Source organism: Osmia bicornis, chromosome 6 (genome assembly GCF_907164935.1).
Source record: "Osmia bicornis bicornis chromosome 6, iOsmBic2.1, whole genome shotgun sequence".
NCBI lineage: Eukaryota > Metazoa > Arthropoda > Insecta > Hymenoptera > Megachilidae > Osmia > Osmia bicornis.
Genome location: NC_060221.1, coordinates 8860600 through 8883728, shown reverse-complemented (window position 1 = coordinate 8883728; position 23129 = coordinate 8860600). Strand labels below are relative to the sequence as shown.

General features: G+C 31.1%; 3 protein-coding genes across 10 annotated transcripts; 2 read left to right on the top strand and 1 right to left on the bottom strand.

The window, feature by feature from the left end:
* The first annotated feature begins 202 nt into the window (after positions 1 to 202).
* Positions 203 to 3222, top strand: LOC114880508 (geranylgeranyl transferase type-2 subunit alpha). Of its 3 annotated transcripts, XM_029196586.2 has the most exons (8): positions 203 to 536; positions 670 to 780; positions 883 to 1001; positions 1137 to 1324; positions 1402 to 1593; positions 1662 to 2237; positions 2513 to 2977; positions 3051 to 3222. In XM_029196586.2, the coding sequence occupies exons 1-7, from the start codon at positions 534 to 536 to the stop codon at positions 2953 to 2955; spliced, it is 1632 nt and encodes a 543-aa protein (XP_029052419.1). In that variant the 5' UTR covers positions 203 to 533; the 3' UTR covers positions 2956 to 2977; positions 3051 to 3222. The 3 variants fall into 3 exon arrangements, with proteins under 3 accessions (XP_029052419.1, XP_029052418.1, XP_029052421.1); XM_029196585.2 differs by having other exon boundaries at positions 2513 to 3222; XM_029196588.2 differs by having other exon boundaries at positions 204 to 536; positions 654 to 780; positions 2513 to 3222.
* A 342-nt stretch (positions 3223 to 3564) lies between these two features.
* Positions 3565 to 8014, top strand: LOC114880515 (UPF0047 protein YjbQ). 5 transcript variants are annotated; one of them, XM_029196601.2, is made up of 5 exons: positions 3566 to 3886; positions 4025 to 4100; positions 4171 to 4341; positions 4930 to 5066; positions 5388 to 8014. In XM_029196601.2, exons 3-5 carry the CDS (start codon positions 4182 to 4184, stop codon positions 5601 to 5603), a joined length of 513 nt encoding a protein of 170 aa, XP_029052434.1. In that variant the 5' UTR covers positions 3566 to 3886; positions 4025 to 4100; positions 4171 to 4181; the 3' UTR covers positions 5604 to 8014. The 5 variants fall into 5 exon arrangements, with proteins under 5 accessions (XP_029052430.1, XP_029052434.1, XP_029052432.1 ...); XM_029196597.2 differs by lacking the exon at positions 4025 to 4100 and having other exon boundaries at positions 3565 to 3886; XM_029196599.2 differs by having other exon boundaries at positions 3566 to 4100.
* A 936-nt stretch (positions 8015 to 8950) lies between these two features.
* Positions 8951 to 13959, bottom strand: LOC114880514 (centromere-associated protein E). 2 transcript variants are annotated; one of them, XM_029196596.2, is made up of 10 exons: positions 13854 to 13959; positions 12115 to 12215; positions 11770 to 11989; positions 11367 to 11666; positions 11116 to 11312; positions 10849 to 11004; positions 10447 to 10735; positions 10249 to 10377; positions 9933 to 10173; positions 8951 to 9629 (listed from the first exon to the last, which is right to left on the bottom strand). In XM_029196596.2, exons 2-10 carry the CDS (start codon positions 12180 to 12182, stop codon positions 9613 to 9615), a joined length of 1617 nt encoding a protein of 538 aa, XP_029052429.1. In that variant the 5' UTR covers positions 12183 to 12215; positions 13854 to 13959; the 3' UTR covers positions 8951 to 9612. The 2 variants fall into 2 exon arrangements, with proteins under 2 accessions (XP_029052429.1, XP_029052427.1); XM_029196594.2 differs by having other exon boundaries at positions 8951 to 10173.
* Positions 13960 to 23129: the final 9170 nt, after the last annotated feature.

Genomic DNA, 23129 nt, shown 5'->3' with positions numbered 1-23129 from the left:
ATAGGAAGAATACAGAATGATATACGTAAGTAAAAAACCGTGCTACCCGTTATACGCTCCAAATGATGCACTTTCGCGTAGATGCACCACGTGGAAGCGCCTCAGCGACGCTTTGCGCAAGCGTATGGGAGTGGGAGTATCGCCAATCAGGGCGAAGATGCGCATGAAAGAACGAAAACTGGTCTTTTTGCAGTTATGAACTCTCGTGAAATGAATTATATATACATACTCAAGATCCCTCGTTCAACGAATAATACACATAAATATATTTATATTTATATATATCAAAATCTAATCTAACCATTATTTTGTATTCTATAAATTGTAAGGTTAATATGCTGGTTATGTGAAAAAAAAAATTATACATATTTCAAATTTAAATTATGTATACACTGTCTATACAAAAATGAAATGCGTTGGGGTTAACAGACAAAATATATTCATAAAAAATAGGACAAACAAAATTAACCTGAATAATTAAATACGATTTGAAATTCCAATTCTAATTTGAAAATTATAAAAAATCTATTACAATGGTAATTGAAATATTTTACTTTTAACTTGTTATTATTTTTATTATTCAGTAATATTTGAAAATTGTTTTATATGATTAAATAACATTTATATTTTGTATTTTATATTAAATTGTGAAGTAAAACATTTGTTTAGCATGGAAGAGTAAAAGTGCGAACAAGCGCAGAGCAAGAGGCAATAAAAAAGAAGGAAAGAGCTGAAAAACTTGCACGCTATAGAGCTGGCATAAGTATTGTATTTGAAAAAGTAATTTTACTTTAATATTATTTAATCTATCATAAATGTATATAAGATTTAACTCTTCATTGAATTATTAAGTTTTAAATAACTTAACTTTCTTTTTTACAGAGAAAAAATAAACTTTATGACAATGAATTAATGATGATAACTGAACGTATGCTATTACAGAATCCTGATATTTATACATTATGGAATATTCGCAGAGAAGTATTTACAAATAACAGTTGGTAACTATATAACTATAATAATTACCTGAATTTCAGAATTTATTAATATAATATGATTATTAATTAGTATTATAGTACAATGAAAACAAATAGTTTACTTCAAAAATTAAATACTAAACTTTTAATTGATCTCAGGAATGAAAAAGACTTAAAAGACCATTATCAAAATGAATTAACACTTACGGAAAATTGTTTAAAAGAAAATCCTAAATCATACTATGTATGGTATCAACGAATATGGATTATAAATTATTTTGGAGATTGTGATTGGAAGAAAGAATTAATGTTATGTACTAAGTGTTTAAACTTAGATGAAAGAAATTGTAAGTGATTATAATTATTGGATTCCTGTTTAGATTATTTGAAAAATAGTTAGATACAAATATTATTTTTCTTTTAGTTCATTGTTGGAATTACAGAGAGTTTATTGTACAGAAAGCAGGAATCTCTCCTGAAGAAGAATTTAAATTTGCCACTACAAAGATTCTTAATAATTTTTCTAACTATTCTTCTTGGCATTACAGAAGTCGACTCTTATCAAAAATATTTTCTAGTTGTGAACAGAAACAGATCAATGAACAGATTAAAGATGGTAATATTTTTATTGCAGATATCATTTATTTTAGTACAGTAAATCAGAATAATAAAATTATCTTTTAGAGTTGGAATTGGTAATGAATGCCACATTTACTGATCCTAGCGATTCTAGTGCATGGTTCTACCAAAGATGGTTACTGGATACACACGAATTTTCTCCTATTCTTTCTCAAGCTTTAATAAAAGAAAACAGTGTGACTCTTTTCATCAGTCAAAATGTATCGATCAAATCAATAGATATACAAATAAATGATGAATATGAAAGTGTTCAATGGAAGTCTTGGTCAAAAGCAAAGTTTTCAAAACTATGGTTTGGAAAATTTCAAAAGCAGTTAAGCGAGATAAACAATATTGAAATTAAAATTGAAGAAACCTTTTATCCTTTGCATTGTTCTAATCAGACATGGATACATAAAAAAAGAAAATATAAACCATGTTGTAACAAAGACCAATTATTAGAACAATTATCAAGTTATAAACAACTTTCAAGCATGGAACCTAATAATAAATGGGCTCATTTGACAGCTATTCTTTTAATGAGAAAAATCGATTTTGTACAATTTTATGAAGATATTTTAACAAATTTGAATATTCTTGTTAACATCGATCATCTCCGATCTAATTATTATAAAGATTTACGTAAGTATATTTAACAATCACATCATAAAACAGTTAGTAGTGACCTATAATATTTACAGTTATTCTGCTTAAAAATTATCTTTATAAAGCTTTAAAATATTCTATATAAATATATGTACAAATTTAAATATATTAGAAAAAAGTATTTATTAGGTATAATTTTATTTCATATAGCTTTTACATGGTATATAAATTAATTACAGTTTTTGATATATGTAATTAATTTCCAAATGATTATGATTTCAAATATTTTCATGTATATTTTTTTTTTTCAGGAAACAAATATATAATAGATTACAAATTATGCAAAATCTGGGACATAGAAGAAGATCACGAAATAAAATTAGAAATTGATCTTTCAGGATTAAATTTAACAACACTTAGTAACAGTGAACATCTTGGGTTTTTTGAAGAAGTAAATCTTGGTGCAAATTCTCTATCAGATTCTTTGTATCAGTTAGCTGTTTTGCAAAATTGTAAAAAATTATCACTTTCAAGTAATCAATTGGAAAGTTTGAAAAAATTTCCAGTACTTGAAAGTCTTGAAGTTTTATCATTGAGAAATAATGAACTAAAGGATTGCAATGAAATATTACAATTGCTGATGAAACATAAATTAAAATCGCTTGATTTGAGAGAAAATCCTGTTTGTAATGTGAAAGATTTGCAAACTAATATAACCCAAATTAATTCAAGTTTGCAATTATATATAAATTAATCTTCACAATGTATACATTTAGGTATAATATAATATAAACATATTTATATCACCTATTATTTATTTTGTATTATAAAACAGTTTAATTTATTCAGGTAATCAACTTTTTAATACGATTGAAGAAATAAATCATCGTACAAAATACATTTATATATAAATACGAAATGTAGAATTAGATTTCAGTGTTCACGGTGCTAAGAAAGTAATTTTCAAGACTTATAGGAACGACTTTTCTCCTCAAGTCATAAATAAATTATTTTCTCAGAATGAACTGTTGAAATTTTTTAGAATTTTACTTCTTTTTTATACACTAATTCTTGATAAATGGAATAATTCTGATTAAAAGTATTTTTATCAAAACAACACAATCTTAAAAAGTGTTAAGAAGTAAACATCAATTAGTTAGAATGAAAAAATTAATTAAAATACCTTTAAATATTTAATAACATTTTACATTATTGTATTTTCTTTCTTGATAACAATTATTATACAAATATACATATATATATATATTGTTCTCTTATTTAAAATAACAGTAACCAAAATAATTATTATATCAACAATAGTTATTATTATTATTATTGTTATTATTATTATACATATATGTTGCCTTAACATTTATAATTTTCAATTTGCCGCTTATAAGAAAGTCAATCAATAGGGAATAAAATAGTTCCAACAGAAAACGTGCCATTACCGAACGCAACTTTCATTATTGTTTGGATTACCATTCGATTTATTTATTCTCTGGAATTTGATATGGCGAGCAATATGGCACGGCATTATTAAAAATTTTGTCACATAAATCGTCTATCGAAAGATTGATAATTGTTTAAGTGATACGATGATTTATTTTCAAATAATTTTATCATCTTGTTCTTTCACCTTTAGTAGGCGTACTTGATACTAATGATATCCCGTTTAGGTGAAGGTGAGCGTATATGTATGTAAACGTGATACGTATGTGCACGTTGAATCATTATTTCTCATAACCTTTTGATGAATACGAAATATAGCAGATGCAATTTGACAATCTTAAAAGATGTGGTTAAATCCATACGTCTTATAGCCGGCAAGCAGCGGAGATAGTAGACGCATACTATATCCAATGGAGTGGACCGTGTTCTCGTGATTTTTCGCTTGAAGTAGATTTTATCGTATCTCAGCATTGTGCAAAAATTTTATTCAGTCTAGTTAAGTGTGTAATCTCTACAGCGTATCATATCATGGCCTCGTCAAATAGAAGGATTCAAACTGGTTCTGCTTGGTTTCAAACAAAAATTAACCTAAGACCACAGCGTCGAGGTATCCATCATGTTACCGAAGAAATCTTAAGAAGAATTCCCGAACTTTGTGAATTTTCTGTCGGACTTTGTCATATACAAAGTAAGTAAACTTCTATCATTAAGATATGGCTCCGTTATATTACAGTATTTTGAAACAATAGCATTTTAAACAAGAAAACTAAGATGCGGAAAATATGCTATTTTCATTTTAATATAATTGTGTACGATATTAGATGTAGTATTTGAATGAAAAAGTATGTTTTAACATGTATAACCTATATGAAAAATAACACACATGTGCACCTGTGCATGCACGCGTGTACGCTTACACGCATAAAGAAAATAATACGCAAGATAATAATAAAATAACTTGCATTATTCTATTGCTATATTTCCAAAAATTGTGTCTAATAAATATTGAACATCTCTTAGCTATCTATGTAATAAAAAACTAATGATATGTGTAAATTAGTAACATTGTACTTTGTACGTACAACAGATGACCTTTAATGATAAGTGTATATATACATATAAAAACAGTAATATTGAAATAATGAATGATAAAACACTGATTTTCTTGTACAGTTGACAAAAAAATTAAACTGGTAAAATCCATCTAAAATAATTTAATAATTATTAAGATACTTATATAACATAAAAAACTGTTTTCTATTTAAAATCATTTCAGTTCTTCATACTTCAGCAAGTTTAGCATTAAATGAAAATTGGGATCCAGATGTTAGAGACGATGTAGAAATGATGCTTAATAAAATAGTTCCTGAAGGGTTGGCCTATAGACACAGTTGTGAAGGACCAGATGATATGGTAAGTTAATCAAATATTTATACATTTCATTTTCTTGAAACACAAGTTAACTTATATCTTAACATATAAGTATTTATGTTTTTTTTTTTTTTAATTAGATGTGTTCATTTATTAATTGTCCATATATTTGTAAAGGTTGTTTTCAAAAATTAATATTTCACGTTAATATTATATTATTAAAAGTGGTAAAGAATTAAAGACAATATTGCATGTAGTTTCATATGTTAAATAATAAATTTTGATTTCTTTAGCTTATAAGCACAGGTAACAGTCTTTCAAAAATACAAATATAGTTTATTTTTATAATTGCATTATTTATAGCCAGCACATGTAAAGGCATGTTTTCTGGGCTCTTCATTGAGTATTCCAATTACCGATGGCAAATTGACTTTGGGTACGTGGCAAGGAATTTGGTTGTGTGAACACCGTAATGAGGCTGGAAGTCGTAAAGTAGCTATAACATTAACTGGTTGTCTCAGGGATCCTGCACGTAGCCCTTTGAGTCCTGTTAGTCCTATCGCTTCTACTAGTAGCTAGGACCACTCACACCCCCAAAGGCGTAGCAAACGTCAGCTGCGCATATCTACATCCAGTGATTCAAGCTAGCAGCTGCTTAAATTTAGTCAAATTCTAAGGGTATAATTCAAAAGAGTGTATGGATACTTAAAAAAAATATACATAAGTAGTGTATTTCTTTGTAACAAGTAATAACTATTATTGAAGAAATCTTAAGAAAAAATATTAATATATTTGTATATTTCATCTGTTAATAATATTTATCATCAAATTTTTCATGTTTCTTTTCTAAAGTATATCAGTCTACTTATATCGACAGCATTTTTTAATCATTCCTGTTTAAATTAACATACCAACATATTTATGGTTTTTTTTTTATTATAAAAAGACATATGCTTAAGTTAAAATAACAATTGAAGTAATAGTCAGAAGATGTGGTTCATTAGATATAATGTTGTTCCATACTTATAAACTGCCAAGGCAAATGTACATTATACTTAGAAACACATAAGTAAATTAATAGAAGTATCCGACACTCTTCTTCATTGCCCTTAGATAAAAATTAATATAATGCGTTCCGATATAATGCGTCCAATACTTCGAATTTAATTACATAGCTTTATTTAAGTAATCCTTTTGTAAAAAAAAAAAACAAAAAAAAACTGGTTGATAAGAAAACTGGCATTAACAATTACTCACTGAGAACTTGCATCATTTTTTTATAATGTGTAAGAGAATCTCAGCTTGAGTATGTGCAATACATTATAACTTTCTAACTCACTGCTTATCATAGGGTAGGCATTTCTAATGACGTTTCCAATGCATTTGGGGGTGTATATAGATAACAATCAATACTTCTTTGCTGTGCTAATATATTTCTGCTAGAAATATCTGTGTAAGTTATAATAATGATAGTGTTAACACGTGGGCAAATCAGTATGAAAGTAGAACAGTTAAGAAAATTATCAAATTATGCAAATAATGATTTAAACTTACTTATATTGTTAGGAAACTTACCAATAAAAAGAGTATTATAGAAATTAATCTACATTAAAACATGTGAAATGTCATCTAGGGAGCTAGCACTGCAAAGAGTTGTAATAAAAATTACTTACAATGTTACTAAATTAATTAAAGCTTATCAAGGGAGCTTGTTGACGTATCTAATATACTGTTAAGCAAGCAGTCGATGTTAGTTGTTAATCTTTCTTATATATAGCATAAATGGTCGTCCATTATGATTAATGGATATGCTTTAATATGAAATATCCAGTGCAACTCATATAGCTTAATTATTAACAGCTCAAAAAATATAAGAATATTCAAAATCATAATACCTTTGTAACAAATTATAAATTTCTTTTTTTCATAATAAAAAGCGGATCAGATTGGTATGTTTTCTATATAATGTTTAAAGTTCGAAACTCACGTGTAAATTCCATTTAGATTTTTTTAATATGCTCAATAAAACAAGTTTTTAAATATATAAAAAATTAGAAACATAATGAAAATGAAAAATTATGATATTGAAGTTTACAAAAAATTAATACTTCTGTAATTGATATAAGTAATAGCCTTTTTCTGGTAATAAATTTACATAACAAATTATGTGCATAATTTGCAAGGTAATTATTATCAACTATAATACATATAATATATTTTACAATTTACTACTACATAAACATAATTAATCTTATTATGATATTTATAGATTAATTAGATATTATATTTCATTTTATAGTAGAGTTCTAATTTCTTCGGTAAAATAATTAGTTTTCTTTAATTAAATATCACAACTTCATAAAGTTTACGTTTTATTAACATTAATGATTTATAAAATACATTTTTGTTGATTTGGTATTAAAATTTATTGTGTTATATAAAATATGTCTGTATCAATCATTTCATAATTATTAGATACCAGATTTAAAAAACTTGACAAATTTATTGGTATATAAAATAGAAATTGTAAATCTTATATTTATTATGTGTTTGGTAAAAGATCAATTAATAGCTTATATAATTAACTGAAATTAAGCTTTAATGAAGAAGAATATTACATAAATTATAAGCAACATATGTAACATTGTGTTTCATTACATATATGTATATGTAATTTATTGATTTTGTATGGTTTTTCGCATCTTAAGGAAAAATTGTCTTATATTATTTCAAAAAGTAATGTTAAAAATATTGATGTAATATAATTAATTGTGTGTACAATTTTCAAAGTTGTTCTGATATTCTTCAAAATTTTCCTATCTGTATAAAAATCAAATGCTAAATTTCTTAATCAACTGTCTTTTCGAAAGCATCTATGCATTTTGTTGCGTATATTGTGTGAAACGAAATAGCAAATTAAACCATACCTGCTGTGCATGATTTAATGAAAACAGTAACATAGAATAATAAAATATAATTTTATGCAAATATTTTCGACTAATGCTTCATATTTTATTTTGAAACAGAATTTGTAGTTTTTACAAGGATTAACCAGAAATATTATTTCATAAGTTTTTTATCTTGTATTATAACATAGCCGTGCCAGAATTTTAACTAAATAATATTTGGAAAAAAGCTAAACAGCTCTATCTAAATATTCAGCTATGTGTTTCTGTCTGAATTATACAATAACATTTATTGTAATCACATTTTTATATTTAATTATTTAGATTATCATTCAATATTGATAAAACTTTCCGAATGCATATAAAATATTAGTTTTCATTTAGCTGGATATAGTGGACCTATCATCATAAATTAATTTAAAAAAATGATATATTAGAATCATGCAGGTACATATTGAGTATGATTATATAATACATGTAATGTTATTAAATGTACATATTAAATTATACATAAATGAGAAAATAGAGTGAGAATATCATATGTATGAGTGAGTGTATCAAAGTTTAAATGCAAATATAATATAATTGTATATTATCCCTAAAATGTAGAAATATCATTATTTATATAAAATAAAACCAATAATACTTAATCATGCGTTTTAAAAAATATAAGATACTGTGTTAAAAATTCTCTAAATTTAATTTGTTGAATCTGTTTATATATTTTAAAAATATGAAAAAATCAATTAAATGAAATATAAGCAGATTTTAATATGTACTTTATAACCGTTTTTATATTTTCTTTTTATTAATATAGCCTTCTGTACATATGGCTACGATTATACTTACATATAGTTTAATACATATTACACTTGGGTATTCTAAGTAAATTACATGGGATGGTATTTGTTTTCAAATACAATTTATTTTTGTATTGTGTCACATAATGTTTGATCAATATATAATTTGGTAAAAACGCTATATAGATTTCTGAAATTTAGTAAGAATTGTAATAAAATATAGTTTTATAAAGTATTTTTAATATACATTAATGTACATTATAATCACTACTTAATAATACATATAAAAATGTATATTAACATTACTTTCAAAATAGTTGTACATTTGTAGTGTAATATTTGACGTACTTTCATATTTTTACCTTTAATTGCACAATTTGATAATTAATTCATAAATATGACAGTATATAAAAATATATTGATCCAAGTTTTTTACACTTGAAAACGTTTCGAATACCATAAAACCTTTTAATTATAATTTTCTTACATTAATGAAGTTGATTTAAAAATGATCTACTAAATACATATTTCATCAGCACAAAAAGAAAGCAATTCTGGACCAATATATTCAACATAGTATAAGTACATGTATTGAAGTTAAGATTACAAGATTGTGTGTGTAAATGAGATTCTTTAAGTTTTATATAATTATCGGTGAACACCTAGGAATTAAAAGAAAAATGTGTTGAGTTTATATTATGTACTTATGAAACATATGTATGTATGTAATATGTACATATGTTTAACATATACGCGCGCGCGCACTCTTTCTCTTTCACGTCTTGAATGTATTGTACTAATAATATAGCACATGTAAGTTTGAACACGATTCGATATGTGCCTTTAACGATAAAACATCCTCAATATGAGATTCATATTGTTCTATTTTATTTTCATAACTAAAACAAATTTTCTTTAATAAGCACTATTGTACATATTAGGTAAAATATTTTGTCGAGTTAATCATTACGTATTAGAAGAAAAGTTAAAAATATTAAAAAGTTCTTGGATTAGAAAAAACTGAAAAATTGATTATATTTACAAAGCATTAAAATATGAATGACGTTAATATATTAAATTTTCATAAATTTAATAAAAAAGATGATCTATGGCAGTCTAATTTAGAATGAGATACATCTAGTTCAAATGTTAATTAATTTCAGGACTAAAAATATGTTTGACAGTATCTGGTAGAGGCTTACCATCAGGTTTATTATTAGATTCATTAGGTTCTTGATAATTATCAGGTATTCTATGTGGACCTGGATGTCTTAAATTATTCGTTTTTTCTTGAACTTCTTTAAATGATGCTTTAATGTTATCTAACGCATTACCTAATCCTGTTTTGATTTGATTGAATTCTTGTGTAACTAGCGAAAGTCGACCCAACAAATAATTTAGGTTTTCATCAACTTCTCTCATGCGTTTTGTAATTTCACCCACCTACATACACATACATAAGTAGTTAACGTAATAGATTAAATTTACTTGTTTGTCTTATTCAAATTCTATCATTACCTTAGTTTCCATTCCACCCATAGTAGAAGTTGTACCATTAACATATTCTTCGTTTTGTTTATGCAATTTATCCAACGCTTTTGCACTTTCTGTCATTTGTTGATACATAACATTTATTTGCCTCCACACCTTTCATAGAAAAATTTAACTCACGTTTAAACTCATGTGTTTATAATAAAAATTAGATTTGATTATTACCTGATTCATTTCTTGTTCCATTTTAGTAGTTAAATTCGCCAATGCTCCATTTTGATTGTCCATAATATCATTTGATATACCATCAAATCTTTCATTCAGAGTATTATTAATATTTATACCTTGTGCTTTCACCAAATCGCCTATTTCTAAAAGAATTTGATGTACTCCATATTCAACTCTTTTCTTAGTATCCAATACATGATCAGCCATTGAGATCATTACAGATTGTCCTTTTTCAAGATCATTTAATTCTTGATTTACGTATCCAGCATTATTTGCTAAATCCATTCTGGAAACCCAGAAATATTTAATAAAATTACAATAAATCATAAATAGCTAAAGCTATAAGGTAATAATAAATAAATTTGAAATTAATAAGAACGTCTTGTTATGTAATATTACCTAAGAGCACCAATTGTATCTTTAGTTTCATTTTTGGTTTCTGTTAATTTGTTTTCCATAGCAGTAATTCCTTTGGTAACAACATCTTTTAAATCATGTTTAGTTTCATTTAAGAGCGTTTCAATTTCATTGTGTAAAGATTGCATTTCATGAGTCCTAAACAATAACATTTAATATTTAATAATTTTTATCCTCAGACAACTATATTAGTTTGTACTTTATATAATTATTTAAAAATAGGAAGAAGTTACTAAAGTAACATAATACCTTGGTAATTCTTTAATATGCGTAGAAGTATCTTCTAACAGTTTTTGTATAGGAGGTAATGCTTTACAATACTGATCGATATTAGACATCATACTAAATTGAGGTTTTTGTAATTCTGATTTTATGTTTTGAGATTGTTCTTTCACTTTTTCTAATGAACTTTCAAGATCCTTGATTCTCGAACCAATATCCTGGATCTACAAATTATTCTAATTGAATATATTTTTATTACACTTCAAGTATATCATTACCTCTGTTAATAGCGCTTTTATTGTCCCTGTTTGAATATTTGTGACTTCCTTTAGTTTTATTCCTTCTGATTTTAAAAGAGATTCAGTTTTTGACATTTTCTCCATAAGCAATGCTTCTGTATCGTTCAATTTTGAAACAATTTGAGACATATTTTCAGGTGGTAGAAGTACAGTATCCGCAGGAGAATTTGCTCCATTTATTTTATTTTCAATATCTGTAAACCATCCTTCCAAACGGTTTTCTAAATCCTCTAAAGTATCCACAGTTTTTTGCATTTGTATTCTTTCTCGTTCATCTCTCTGAATGAAATAAAATCCAACATTTATATAATATGATATTGTACATTTGTGACAAGTGAAATTTATTTTATTCATAACGATATGTTATTATTTAAAACAATACCTGAGAAATTAATTGTTCAATTCCCATCACTTTTTCGTCAAGTTTAGTTAATTGTAATTTTATGGCATCAACTACCGACATCCGTTTTGTCAGTACTGAAATAGTCTTTTTCAACTGTTCTCCCAATTGACGTTCTCGTGCTTCATGCCTTTCTAGTTTTTCAGTATTTTCTCTCATCATATGTACTAAACTTAACATTGCATCTTTAATGTCTTCATGCCTAAAATTAAATTAATTTTATAATAATAATAATAAAACAGATATAAACAATTGGGTATAAAATATTCCTGACTTTTAATTATTTTTAACAATAACATTTTAATTTTATAATTAATGTAAGCTTACGTGATTTCTCTGGCATTATTAAGATTAACATAAAGCAGTTGTAAAAACACTATTAATATGTATTTCATTTTTCAATGATATTAATACACAGTAGAAAATATCTGAAACAAAAAAGATTTATTTTATTTTACACTATTGTATATCTATCTTTTATTTATACAAAGATATCACCTTACTTTTAAATCAACTTCAACAAAAGTCTGTCATTATTACAACTATGAAACTAGATGCTTTGTATTTAAAATGAGTGGAAAGCTTCCTTCAGTCAATTAATTGAATATACTGTCATTGAGATAAGAAGTTAAAAGGTCATTACTGATGACACTGATGAGTAAGAAACCTATCTTTGTTAATAAATTATAGTAATAATTGAAAATTTCGTATTTATTTTATAACAATATTTCGTTTAAATAACATGCGTTCAAACCAATTATCAGTATAGTAATGTATATACAATATAAAACGTTGAACTAGAAATACTTTGGAATATCGTGTGATATTCGGGCGTGTACACGCGCGCATGTTTTATGCTTCTTTGTATACATTAAAAAAAAAGGGGTGGCTCAAAATATACATTTTAGTTCTCTGTGTTTATTTAATTTTCTTGTTATAATATTTTAATTGAATGAGAAATACAATAATGTTAATAAAATACAAGTAATATCTCTACAGTGTATCTGTGATTCTTTGTTACTGTATGTAACAAAGAAAGTTTAAATTTTAGGTACTATTTATAGATCTACAGATGCACATTAAGTGCCATTTGATGAAGCCATATGGAACATTTGAGAACATCTGTTTTACTTTCTTCCATATATGTATCTTATTTCTATATAAAGAAACTTAAAAATATAATAACAAATAGTTTATTATAAAACACATGTTGTTGTTAGATATTTAAATAAACAATAAATTAATTCAATTACTGTTAGTAAAAGTAGACTTTCATCTATTATAATTAAAATAGTATATGATATCTAAATTCTTCAAAGCTTTTAATTAAAAATTCATGTTGTACATACATATACCACATATGTTTTTAACAATGAGTAACACTGCTATTGATATAATTATATGTATATATATTATTTAAGTATATTAAATAATATTCAGCTAAAGTGATGAACAAGCAATGGTTTATCTATTTATTTTCTTGATAATTTATATACACACTTTAATGTGATGCCTTTGTTCCCTAACAACGATATAATAAAATATCGGTTGTTTGGCGTACAATAAATGTTAGTTTTATGTTTAACTACATATTTAATTAATACTAAAAATTTTACGAAGTCGATCTATTTAAAGAATTACAAAGCTATCAGTTCAACTTGTATGTACATGTACATTTACTAAATTACTGACCACCATTTTAAAACAAAGAACAAAATGCAATAATTCAAAATAAGAATAATCAAATATACTTATACAATTAATTATTGGATTATTTTTATACGTTCTTATTAATTATATCCTAATTTATCATTTTAAAAGTAAGTCCTATAAATGATTTATTAGTAGCTTTTAATAAATAAATAATAATATTAAAGTTGTTAAGCTAAGGATAATAAAATGTTAAAACATCAATTTATAAGTTTAGAAATTTACAGAAAACAAATTATATTAAATTAAATTAAATTAAATTAAATTAAATTAATAATAAACTTGATAGAGAAATGTACATTATTCAAAATAATTAGAGAATATGTTTAATTTCTTAATGTGTACTGTTTACTTACATATGCAATATTCGTATTCTACAATATTCTTGCGCGTAAAACTTGCAAAGAACACAACGTACCGTTTTCTTATTCGATCTGTGAAGAACTGATTATACATACATATACTTACAGTACATTCACTTAAGTCTGCATTTGGATTTTTAAAAAACGGAGCTCAGTGTATGCCCTAATATGCAGCGACATGTAACGGTCATGTTTGCTACTAAGAGAGATGCTACACTGACTACAGATCCAAAAAGACTGGACCAAGCCTTTGGTCTTGAAGGGAGGATTATTTTCGGGGTTCCAGACACCCCAGGTCTTGTATTTGTAAATCTGTAGTTTGAATGGACCGCCACAAGCTAAGTATTTTTTGTAATTCGATCCCGACGCCACCTATGCAAAAATTGTCGAAAGTACTCGACAACTTACCGACTGATAATACGAGTTTCGAGAAATCGGTCGGCAAGTTGTCGAGTAGTTTCTATATATTTGAAACGAAATAATAAAAGTTTACATGCTTTGTAGTTTGAAGATCATTGAAGGAATGGGCTGTACTTCCGAAAACCTCCATGCTCCAGATTGGCTGAAATTTTGGGAATAGGTTTCTTTTTAATAGAAATGACAATTCCAAGGATTTTTGGCGATTCGAGAAAAAATTTTTTATCATTTGGGTGTCCGTCCCTATTTTACCGACGCAATTATAATGGCAGGAATATTCGAGGTATATTTGAAGGCGGTTCTGATGCTGTGAAATCTGCTATTTTCAATTGGTTTTTAAAAGATATCGATGTGTCAAGAATACTAATATTACAATGTAATTACTTGATGATATTAATTATGTATATACTGCATATCAATTAAACTTTTATACAAACCTAATCCAAGCTTTAACTTCAGTGAATTAGGTTAGGCTAGGGTAGACGAATATTCCGGCCGCCAAGAAGCGGCCGGCCACGCATGTCAAAATCATTGATATCAGTTAAGTTTGATTTTTAAGTTCCCCCGTTATGTCTATTGATTTTTAACTGTCGCGATGGCTTTGTAGAAAGCGTAGATAACAATATATAGATACAGATACTATGCCGGTAAAATAGAGAGTGACATTCATGTGATAACAAATTTTTTTCGAGTTTACAAAAATCCTTTTCGCAATTATGATTTTTATCAAAAAAGAATCTATTTCCGAAATTTAAGCCAATTCGGAGCGTGGAGGTTTTCGGAAGTTTAGCCAAGGAACGTACAGAAAAGTTATTTGAATTTCGTTAATAAAAATAAATGATTAACGTAAATGTTTGATAAAGGCGGCGTTGAGAATTTCTTCTTAATAAGTGTTTTCTTCATTACCGACTTCGACGCCAGCCGCCACACTTTAGTGGGATGATGATAATGCAGATTGTGTGGTCGGTAAGATTCCCACTGTCGGTAAAGGCGTGCTCCTTTTACCTTCACCTCACTACGCGCATATAATTCATACACGGCAGTTCCTCAGAATTCTCGGTGCAGTCAAGGAATTAAAACAAGCTTTTAGAGTTTTCACAACACGTATAATATAAAGAACAACGAAATAACAACAGTCAAATCGGCCAAGAAGGCGACGGCGTGCAAACGCGATTAAACGAATAACTAAATTAGAATTAACAGTAAAACGTCCACGGGTAATCTAAACACATTATTTAAAGTGGAAACACGACTTGCGGAGATTCCGCACAAGGATAAGATTCAAAAATCTCGCGGCTTCCGGAAGCGGAAACGTTCAGCGACGCCACACTTCAAAAGATACTTGACTTTATTGCGTGTCGGCAACTTTTGCATTGCGGAACAGCGCCACACAGCGGAGGAAAATGTAAATGTAAATAATTTGAAACGCCGTAAAACCATTGTAAGTGTGGCCGTAGCGTATCAATGTTTCGTTAAATCAATGATTGTATACTAAGAGGCAAATCCAAATTGTAAATTGTAAGGGACAACTAATTATAAAGCTCGCAAAACATGATAAAGCGTTGCCAAATCGTAAAACGCTCACTCAAGAAGAAAAGAAATGCAATTACAGAATCAATCAGATTGACCGTTAATTACTCTAACATTGGAGTTGCTAATGTTTGTTTACCTTGGTATAACCTCCCAGAATAGGTACGTCACTGCACCGACGTATAGGGAGAGTGGTTCCCTCAGAAGGCGACTCGTATATTTCGTTAGGGATGTAGGTTCGTGTGTTACGCGGTTAAGGAGTAAAATCCAACGTTAAATACCTTTTATAATTGATTTATTAAAGATTGAAAAGTTTGGTTAATTAGCAAGATATTAAATAATGAGTTTCTTTTACAATGATTCAGCCCTAAGGAGAAATGTAAAAGAAAACAAGATGATTAATATTACAATGAGTCCGGGCTAGATGAGAAATACAAAGAAAATATAATGAATTCGCCCTAAATGAAAATATAATGGAAAATGCTTGATTAGTATACGCTGCTTAGACTATAGGTACAGCTAACACTCTGAATATTACCAAAGACTCTAAGTACTGGAAATAATCAAAGACAGTAACTTGTACTGAAAATAGAGATTTTATCTAGCGCGGGTTACTCTGTCGCTATATCCTTGCTTAGGCAGTTCAGCGCCGAGCAACCTTAGCCTTTCCTCTATTGCTAGAGTGTACATACACTAGCAATAGAGTGGTGTAGCTGCACTCGACCGAAGTCGAAGTCGATCTGAGCATGGTCGAAACCAGACTGATTTTCTCCGCGTGGCACGCCTCTATTTATACTCAAATTTTGTCTGAATTCCCGGACTTTAGACTCCCGGAAGGTACGTGACTTATTTCAAAGGCTTGGAAAAATGTTAATATTTGCCTATCCTGTACAGTTTCATGGTGTTCACTAATTAACGAGATCGAACATTGTTCACAACCAGATTTAGTAACGCATTTCATGACTACAAATCCTGCAAAATATTCAACGGCAGAGGATTCTAATATTTCGCCGGTTAGATTGCAGTTTCCCAGGTAATTGATATCACGTGGCGTTACAAAGTTATGGCCATTTTAAGCTAAGCTAAGCTAAGTTAAAGACTAGCTTTTCTAGCTGAGGAGAACTAAGCTAAGCTAAGGACTTCCGCTCCGGCAGGCGAACGGAGCAGTTGGGTGTGCTGAGGGAGCTGGGAATTCGCCGTGTATAGGGTTTTTTTTAGGGGAAAGGGTCTAGCCGTATAAGCATAGTGAATCGGCCCCAGCAACACTTTCGGTTAATATTTATACCACATAATGCTTTTTGCCTAAACAACAATTGTATGCAATTTCAACCCCCCACCCCCTCTGATAAGGGAGATATGAGGGTATAACCGAAAACCTTTATCATTTTTTTTCTCGCAAACTATTTAAGATATTTGATCACATTAAAGTGCAAATAGTAGGTATTCATTAGCTGTATATCATATTTTTTTTTTTCAAAATTTTTATTCGATGATTAAGGGTTGAAAATTAATAAATAAATTTTTGAAAATGATTTTTATAAACAATCCCTTGGATGACACCCACCGAAAAAATTACGAATAATCCTTTACTATTTAACTATTATCTGTAAAAATTTCAAGAGTGTCGGATTGGTACATCATAGTTAAAAAAAAATAAAACCAATGCAACGCCCTTTCATAAGGCAAAGCCGGCCTGAACGATAGAGGCGCTCAACCTAACTGACCTACAGGGGAATACATAACGCTGATCGATTCTCTAAGGAATCTATTGGACGATAAAGACGTAGGTGAAGAAAGCAGAAAAACGAGGAAGAGAGGAGCGGAAGAAGGAACCATAGTTGTGTTGGAAGAAAGGGAGAAGGACAGATACGGGAAGCAAGAAGAAACGACCAGAGCCCCCGCAGAAATAGAAGAAAAAAGTAAGGACGAGAAAGAACAAAGAAAAGGGACTGAAGTGGGAAATAGACAGGAAAAAAGCCTTAGAAGACAAGTGACATGGCGGCCGCGAATGCAATCCTTAAAATGGCGGAACAAGAGGATGCTCTGTTCGAGGCGTATTTACCGGAAAGGAAAAAATTCAGGAAGGGAGTGATCACTGAATGGGAAGACTCGATTGAGGATCTGATAGACTTCATCATGCCTGGACAAGGAGAATTTGAGTTCAATAGGCTTAGGAAAAAATCTTTCAAAAATGGTGTGAGTGAATGGACTGAAGGTGTAGCAATATTGGTTACGGTTAAGGGTGACCGGTTACCAACAGAAATTAAAATTGGGGAGGGACATGTGGGGCTCAGAGTGTTCCCATATGTAGAACCAGTGAAGCAATGTTACAATTGTTTTGAATACGGGCACATCCAAAAGTTTTGCAAAGCGCCCAAGAAATGTTTAGTATGTTTGGAGCGAGAGCATGGGAGATGTGAGAAAACCGCGGTATGTATGAATTGTAGAGGAAACCACACATCGTTATCTAAGACCTGTTGGATGTATCAGCGTGAGAGGGCGATCCGCAAAGTTATGGCGTATAAAAATGTGGCGTACATAACAGCGAAAGGTATTGTGGCCAGTCAAATTGGCGAAGACTGGGATAACGAAGTGATTGGCAGAGATGGGGGAAGCAGGGACTTTCCATCATTCCCATCACTACCAAAGAGGAGGATAGAATACTGGGAGTCAAAAGAAGTCCCCTTAAATGGGGAGCTGGAAGAACTTAGAGAAGCAAAGAGTAAAGCAGGTGTAAATATGAGAGGAGCGAGAAGATGGGAAAGGGAACAGGACGGGTCAAAAAGTTTTTCCACCCAAGGACGAGGAAGAGGAAGAGGTAGAGGTAGACTAGGAGAAGAAGAAAGATTGAGATTGTCAGGGAGTAGGGGTACTCAGAGCCCAGCTATACGTATTTCGAATGTTTATGAAGCTCTCCAAACGGAAGAAGAGGAGATGAATCAGGAAGAAGTGGAATATGAATTTGGAAATGGTCTGCCTGTGGAAAGGGCGATAAAAAGGATCAGTAATATTGAGCAAAGAGCGCAAAAAAGAATGATTGAGCAATTGGAGAAAAAAAGGGAAGAGGACTTTTTGTCGGACCTCATGAGATTGATAGCCGATAAGGGGTACGAGCAAGAAGTAGAGAAGCTGTTAAGCGACAAGAAATCTACAAACCAGAGGTCGGAAGAAGAGGAGTATATTTACTGGAATGTCACCAAACACAGACCGGATTAGCACGTCCCAATCCCAGAGAAAACGAAGGAAAAATTGAGAAGGAGACAAGAGAGGTATGAGAAACAAAAGGAAGAGAAAGAGGCAAAAGAAAGAGAATATGAGGAAATGGCGACCCGGGCCCACCAGGACTTCGGCTGGACTAGGGAAAGAGCTAATCAGGAAGAAGACTACAGAAGAGGAAGATTGGAGGAGTTGATGAAAAGAATAGAAAGCAGAGTGTGTGATAAAAAAATAGTAGAGTATGAGGATGAAGCAGCAGGACAATAAAGTGTGGGTTTGTTTGTGGACTAAAATGTTGAGCGCATGGCGTGTAGTTATGGATAGTGAGTTTAATTTAAAGGTTAAGATAAAAACGGTTTACCAACCAAGGTTGTTCCTTTTGTATAGGAGAAAAATATATTTTAGTTGTATGTTAGTTGGCGATAATTTTGAAATGGAAGGATATCGAGAGTTAATTTTTATTTATATTTCTGTTTTCGATATTGTTTGTAATAGACTTATAATTTTCTGTTTTGTTAAAAAGGAAAATGTGATATCCAAAAGGGTTTTCCAAGAAACTGGATTTGTTTCGCTTATAGGCGTCCAAATACTTGGGAAAGATCCTAGGATTAGAAAGGCTTCTGATCAGAGTTTTTTGAAAAAAGGAAAGGGTAAGCAGAGGATGTTTAATGTTTGGAACAGAAGAATCGAAAAATCGGATAAGAATAAAAAGAATTGGTTTAACAACAGTAGAATAGGAAACGAAGGTATGGGTATTGTAGTATATAATCTAAAGAATTCGTTATGTTTGTCCTGGATGGTTTATGGTGTAGATCTAAGTGACCTTAAAAGTTATGTAAAAATAAGAAAAGACTGTGTGAGATGGAGTAACATATGTGTAATTAAAACATTTATTAAATTTATACTTTTTTGTAGGCGTGTGAATCATTACTACATAACCTGTTACAAAGCTCGGAGGTTTTTAAGGAGGAGGATAGAGGGCGAATGTATAAGGGGTAAAGAGAGTAAAGAAGAGGGAGAGGAAAATTTCAAGCGGCAAAATGGCTACTTCAACAGCTAAGGGTAAGTTTGTTTTGGGAACCTGGAACGCTAGAAGTGTTAAGGGGAAGCTAGGAGAACTCAAGGAAGTTATTAAAAAATTTGATATTTTGGGGGTTACGGAAACCTGGCTTAAAAAGAAAGACAGATTCGTGATTCCTGGCTTTGATGTAGTCAGAAAGGATCTGGAAGAGGATAAACAGGGTGGGGGCTTAGCCTTTTTAATTGATAAAGGTTTAAAATATACATTAAGAAATGATTTGAAGTGGAAGGGTACGGGTAGAGAAATTCTTGGTTTAACAGTAGACTCTAACAAAAGCACATGGGATATTATTCTTGTTTATAGAAGACCGGGGGGGGAGATGGAGCAAAGAGGATTGGACAGGGCTATTTAAGAATAAGAGACAGGGGGTAGAAACAATATTTATGGGGGACTTTAATGCTAGAAACAAGGTGTGGAATTGCGTGGTGGATAGCAGGGAGGGATTATTATTAGAGGAGGTTGTCAGGGAAAATGACTTGTTTGTTGTTAACATTGTCACGAACTCGAGAATCGGGACGGGTGGTAGACCACCCTCAAATATAGATTTGTTTATTGGATCTCATTATGTAACGGACAACGCAACAATAATAGAAGAAAACGAAACCATGGGTTCAGATCATCAGGTTCTAACTCTGATATTAGGAAATGAAGAGCTACAAAGAATAAGAGAAGTTAGAAACTCCACTAGAAAGTTTAGAGAAGATAAAATGAACTGGGATCTTTACTCTATTGCTACAGAGGAGGAAGCTGAAGGGCTAAGAGAAAGGTGGGTAGAAGAGGCTCAAAAGGATGTTGCTGAGATTGTTGAGGAGAGGTGCAAGGATCTCACCGTGGCTATAAGCAACGCCATCAGGAAAGCAGGGGGTGCCAAGGAATTGGAGGAGGACACTAATGGTAGAAGAAAGAATAGGACCAGGGTTGATAGGGATAAGAAAAAAAAGCAACTGTGGTGGGATGAGGAATGTAATGCTGCAAAAAGAGCTAGGAGAAAAGCGGTTCAAGCCTTTGTCAAGAGACCAAATCAAGATAATTGGATCAAGATGAGGGAAGTTGGAAAGCAAATGAAAAAACTAATAGAGGAAAAGAAGGCCTATGCATGGGATGAATTCGCGGCTTCCATTGATTGCCACACAAGCCCTACCGAGGCATGGCAGAAAATTAAACAAATCAAGAACGGCATCGGCAGAACGGGATGTAGAAATATTGATGAGATAGAGATGAACAAGCTAGAGGATCAAGAAATAGAAAAAATCCTAGCGATGGACTGTGGTGAAGATATAGGGTGCGGTATGGAAGAGAGTATGGGGGTGAGTACATCTGCACCGATGGAAACGAACCTAGAAGAAGTGAATTTAGAAGTTGGTAACATTGAAATTGAAACGGAAGGACCGTTAGGATCTGGAAGCGTTGTATTTGGAACTGTTCTGGAATGTACTGATCAAACAAAGGTAGAATCAAGAAGAAAGAGGCTAAGGATTACAAGTGAAGAAGAAACGGAAGGAATTACACAAGGTAAAAACAAACCCCCCGTGGAGGAAAAAGAGTTACTCAAATCTGTAAATAATATAGATAAGGAAATAACGAACGTGGAAAAGGAACTTTTGGAATCGACAAAGGATTGTGAAAACGTGGAAGTCTTCGAAGAGAACGGAACCCCTAAGAACAAAAGAACGGCCGTTCCATCACTCGAGTCTAATACAGCGAAAGGTGAGAAGCAAAAAAAAATTTACTGCAGTGAGGAACTGGCCAGCAACGAATATATGGTCACGGTGGTGCTTAAAAAAGAATCAACGAGCAAAATGAAGCGTAGAAATGTCATTAAAATCTATAGACAGATTAAGAATAGAGGGAAAGCTTTGAGAGGATTTAAAATGGTTGCTTTTAACAGGGCGGAGCTTGTGTTCAGCGAGATGGCGGCTGCAAATGATTTCTGAGGAGAGCCGAAGCCGGAAATGTATGCTTTGATGCGTACTTACCACAGCGCAAGAGAACGAGAAAAGGCGTTATCACGAACTGGGAGGAACCAGTTGAGGCCCTTGAGGAGGCCCTCATGCCAGGGCAACCCGAAGTCAAATTTGAAAGATTAAAAAGGAAAGTGAATAAAGATGGAAAAATAGAGTGGATCGAAGGTGTTGCTATTTTAGCAACCTTTAAAGGAGACCAACTACCGAAGGAACTGTGGATAGGTTACGGTCACGTCAGTGTTAGAGTTATCCCTTACGTCGAATCGGTCAAGCAATGTTACAAATGTTTCGGTTTCGGACACGAGCAGAGGCAATGCAGGAATAAGTATAAGAGGTGCATTAAATGCCTTGAAAATGAACACGGCCCATGCGAAAAGCCAGTGAGATGTTTGAACTGCGGGGGTGATCATACCAGCCTATCAAAGGGCTGCTGGAAATACCAAAGAGAGAAAGCTGTGAAGAAAGTGATGGCATACAGGAATATAGCCTACGCCACGGCGAGGGATTTCGTCGCCAAAAAAATGGGGTATTATGGACGATGATGATATGGATATGGAGAGATTCAGAGACTATCCTGCTCTGGCGAGACGAAACAAAGTTAAGAATCCTGAATACTGGGAAAAGGGTGATGTCCCCTTAGGTGGGGAAATACAAGCGATCCAAGAGGCTCGGGGCCAACATATTACTCCTGCGCACAACCCCAGAGGATGGGAAGTGGCGATGGGTCTGAGAAAGGACCCAGATGCCCTCCCAAGGGGCAGAGGCAGAGGGAGACTAAATATGGTGGTGGAAAACGACCCAATTAAGACAAGGGAGGGCCTAATCCGCAGGAAAATAATTGAATTGGAAAAGAAGACTAAATAATCAGAAATTATTTAACTAGTGAATTTAATTTCCCTTGCGTTTTATCAGGGAATATAAATCAAGATACTCTTGAGGTGTGTTTTCTACGGAATATTAATGATATAAAAACTTGATTTTCCTGACATCATTTTCGTACTAATGAAGCAGTTTTAATTGCAGTAGAATCTCGATTATCCGATTTAATATAGACCGAGTCTA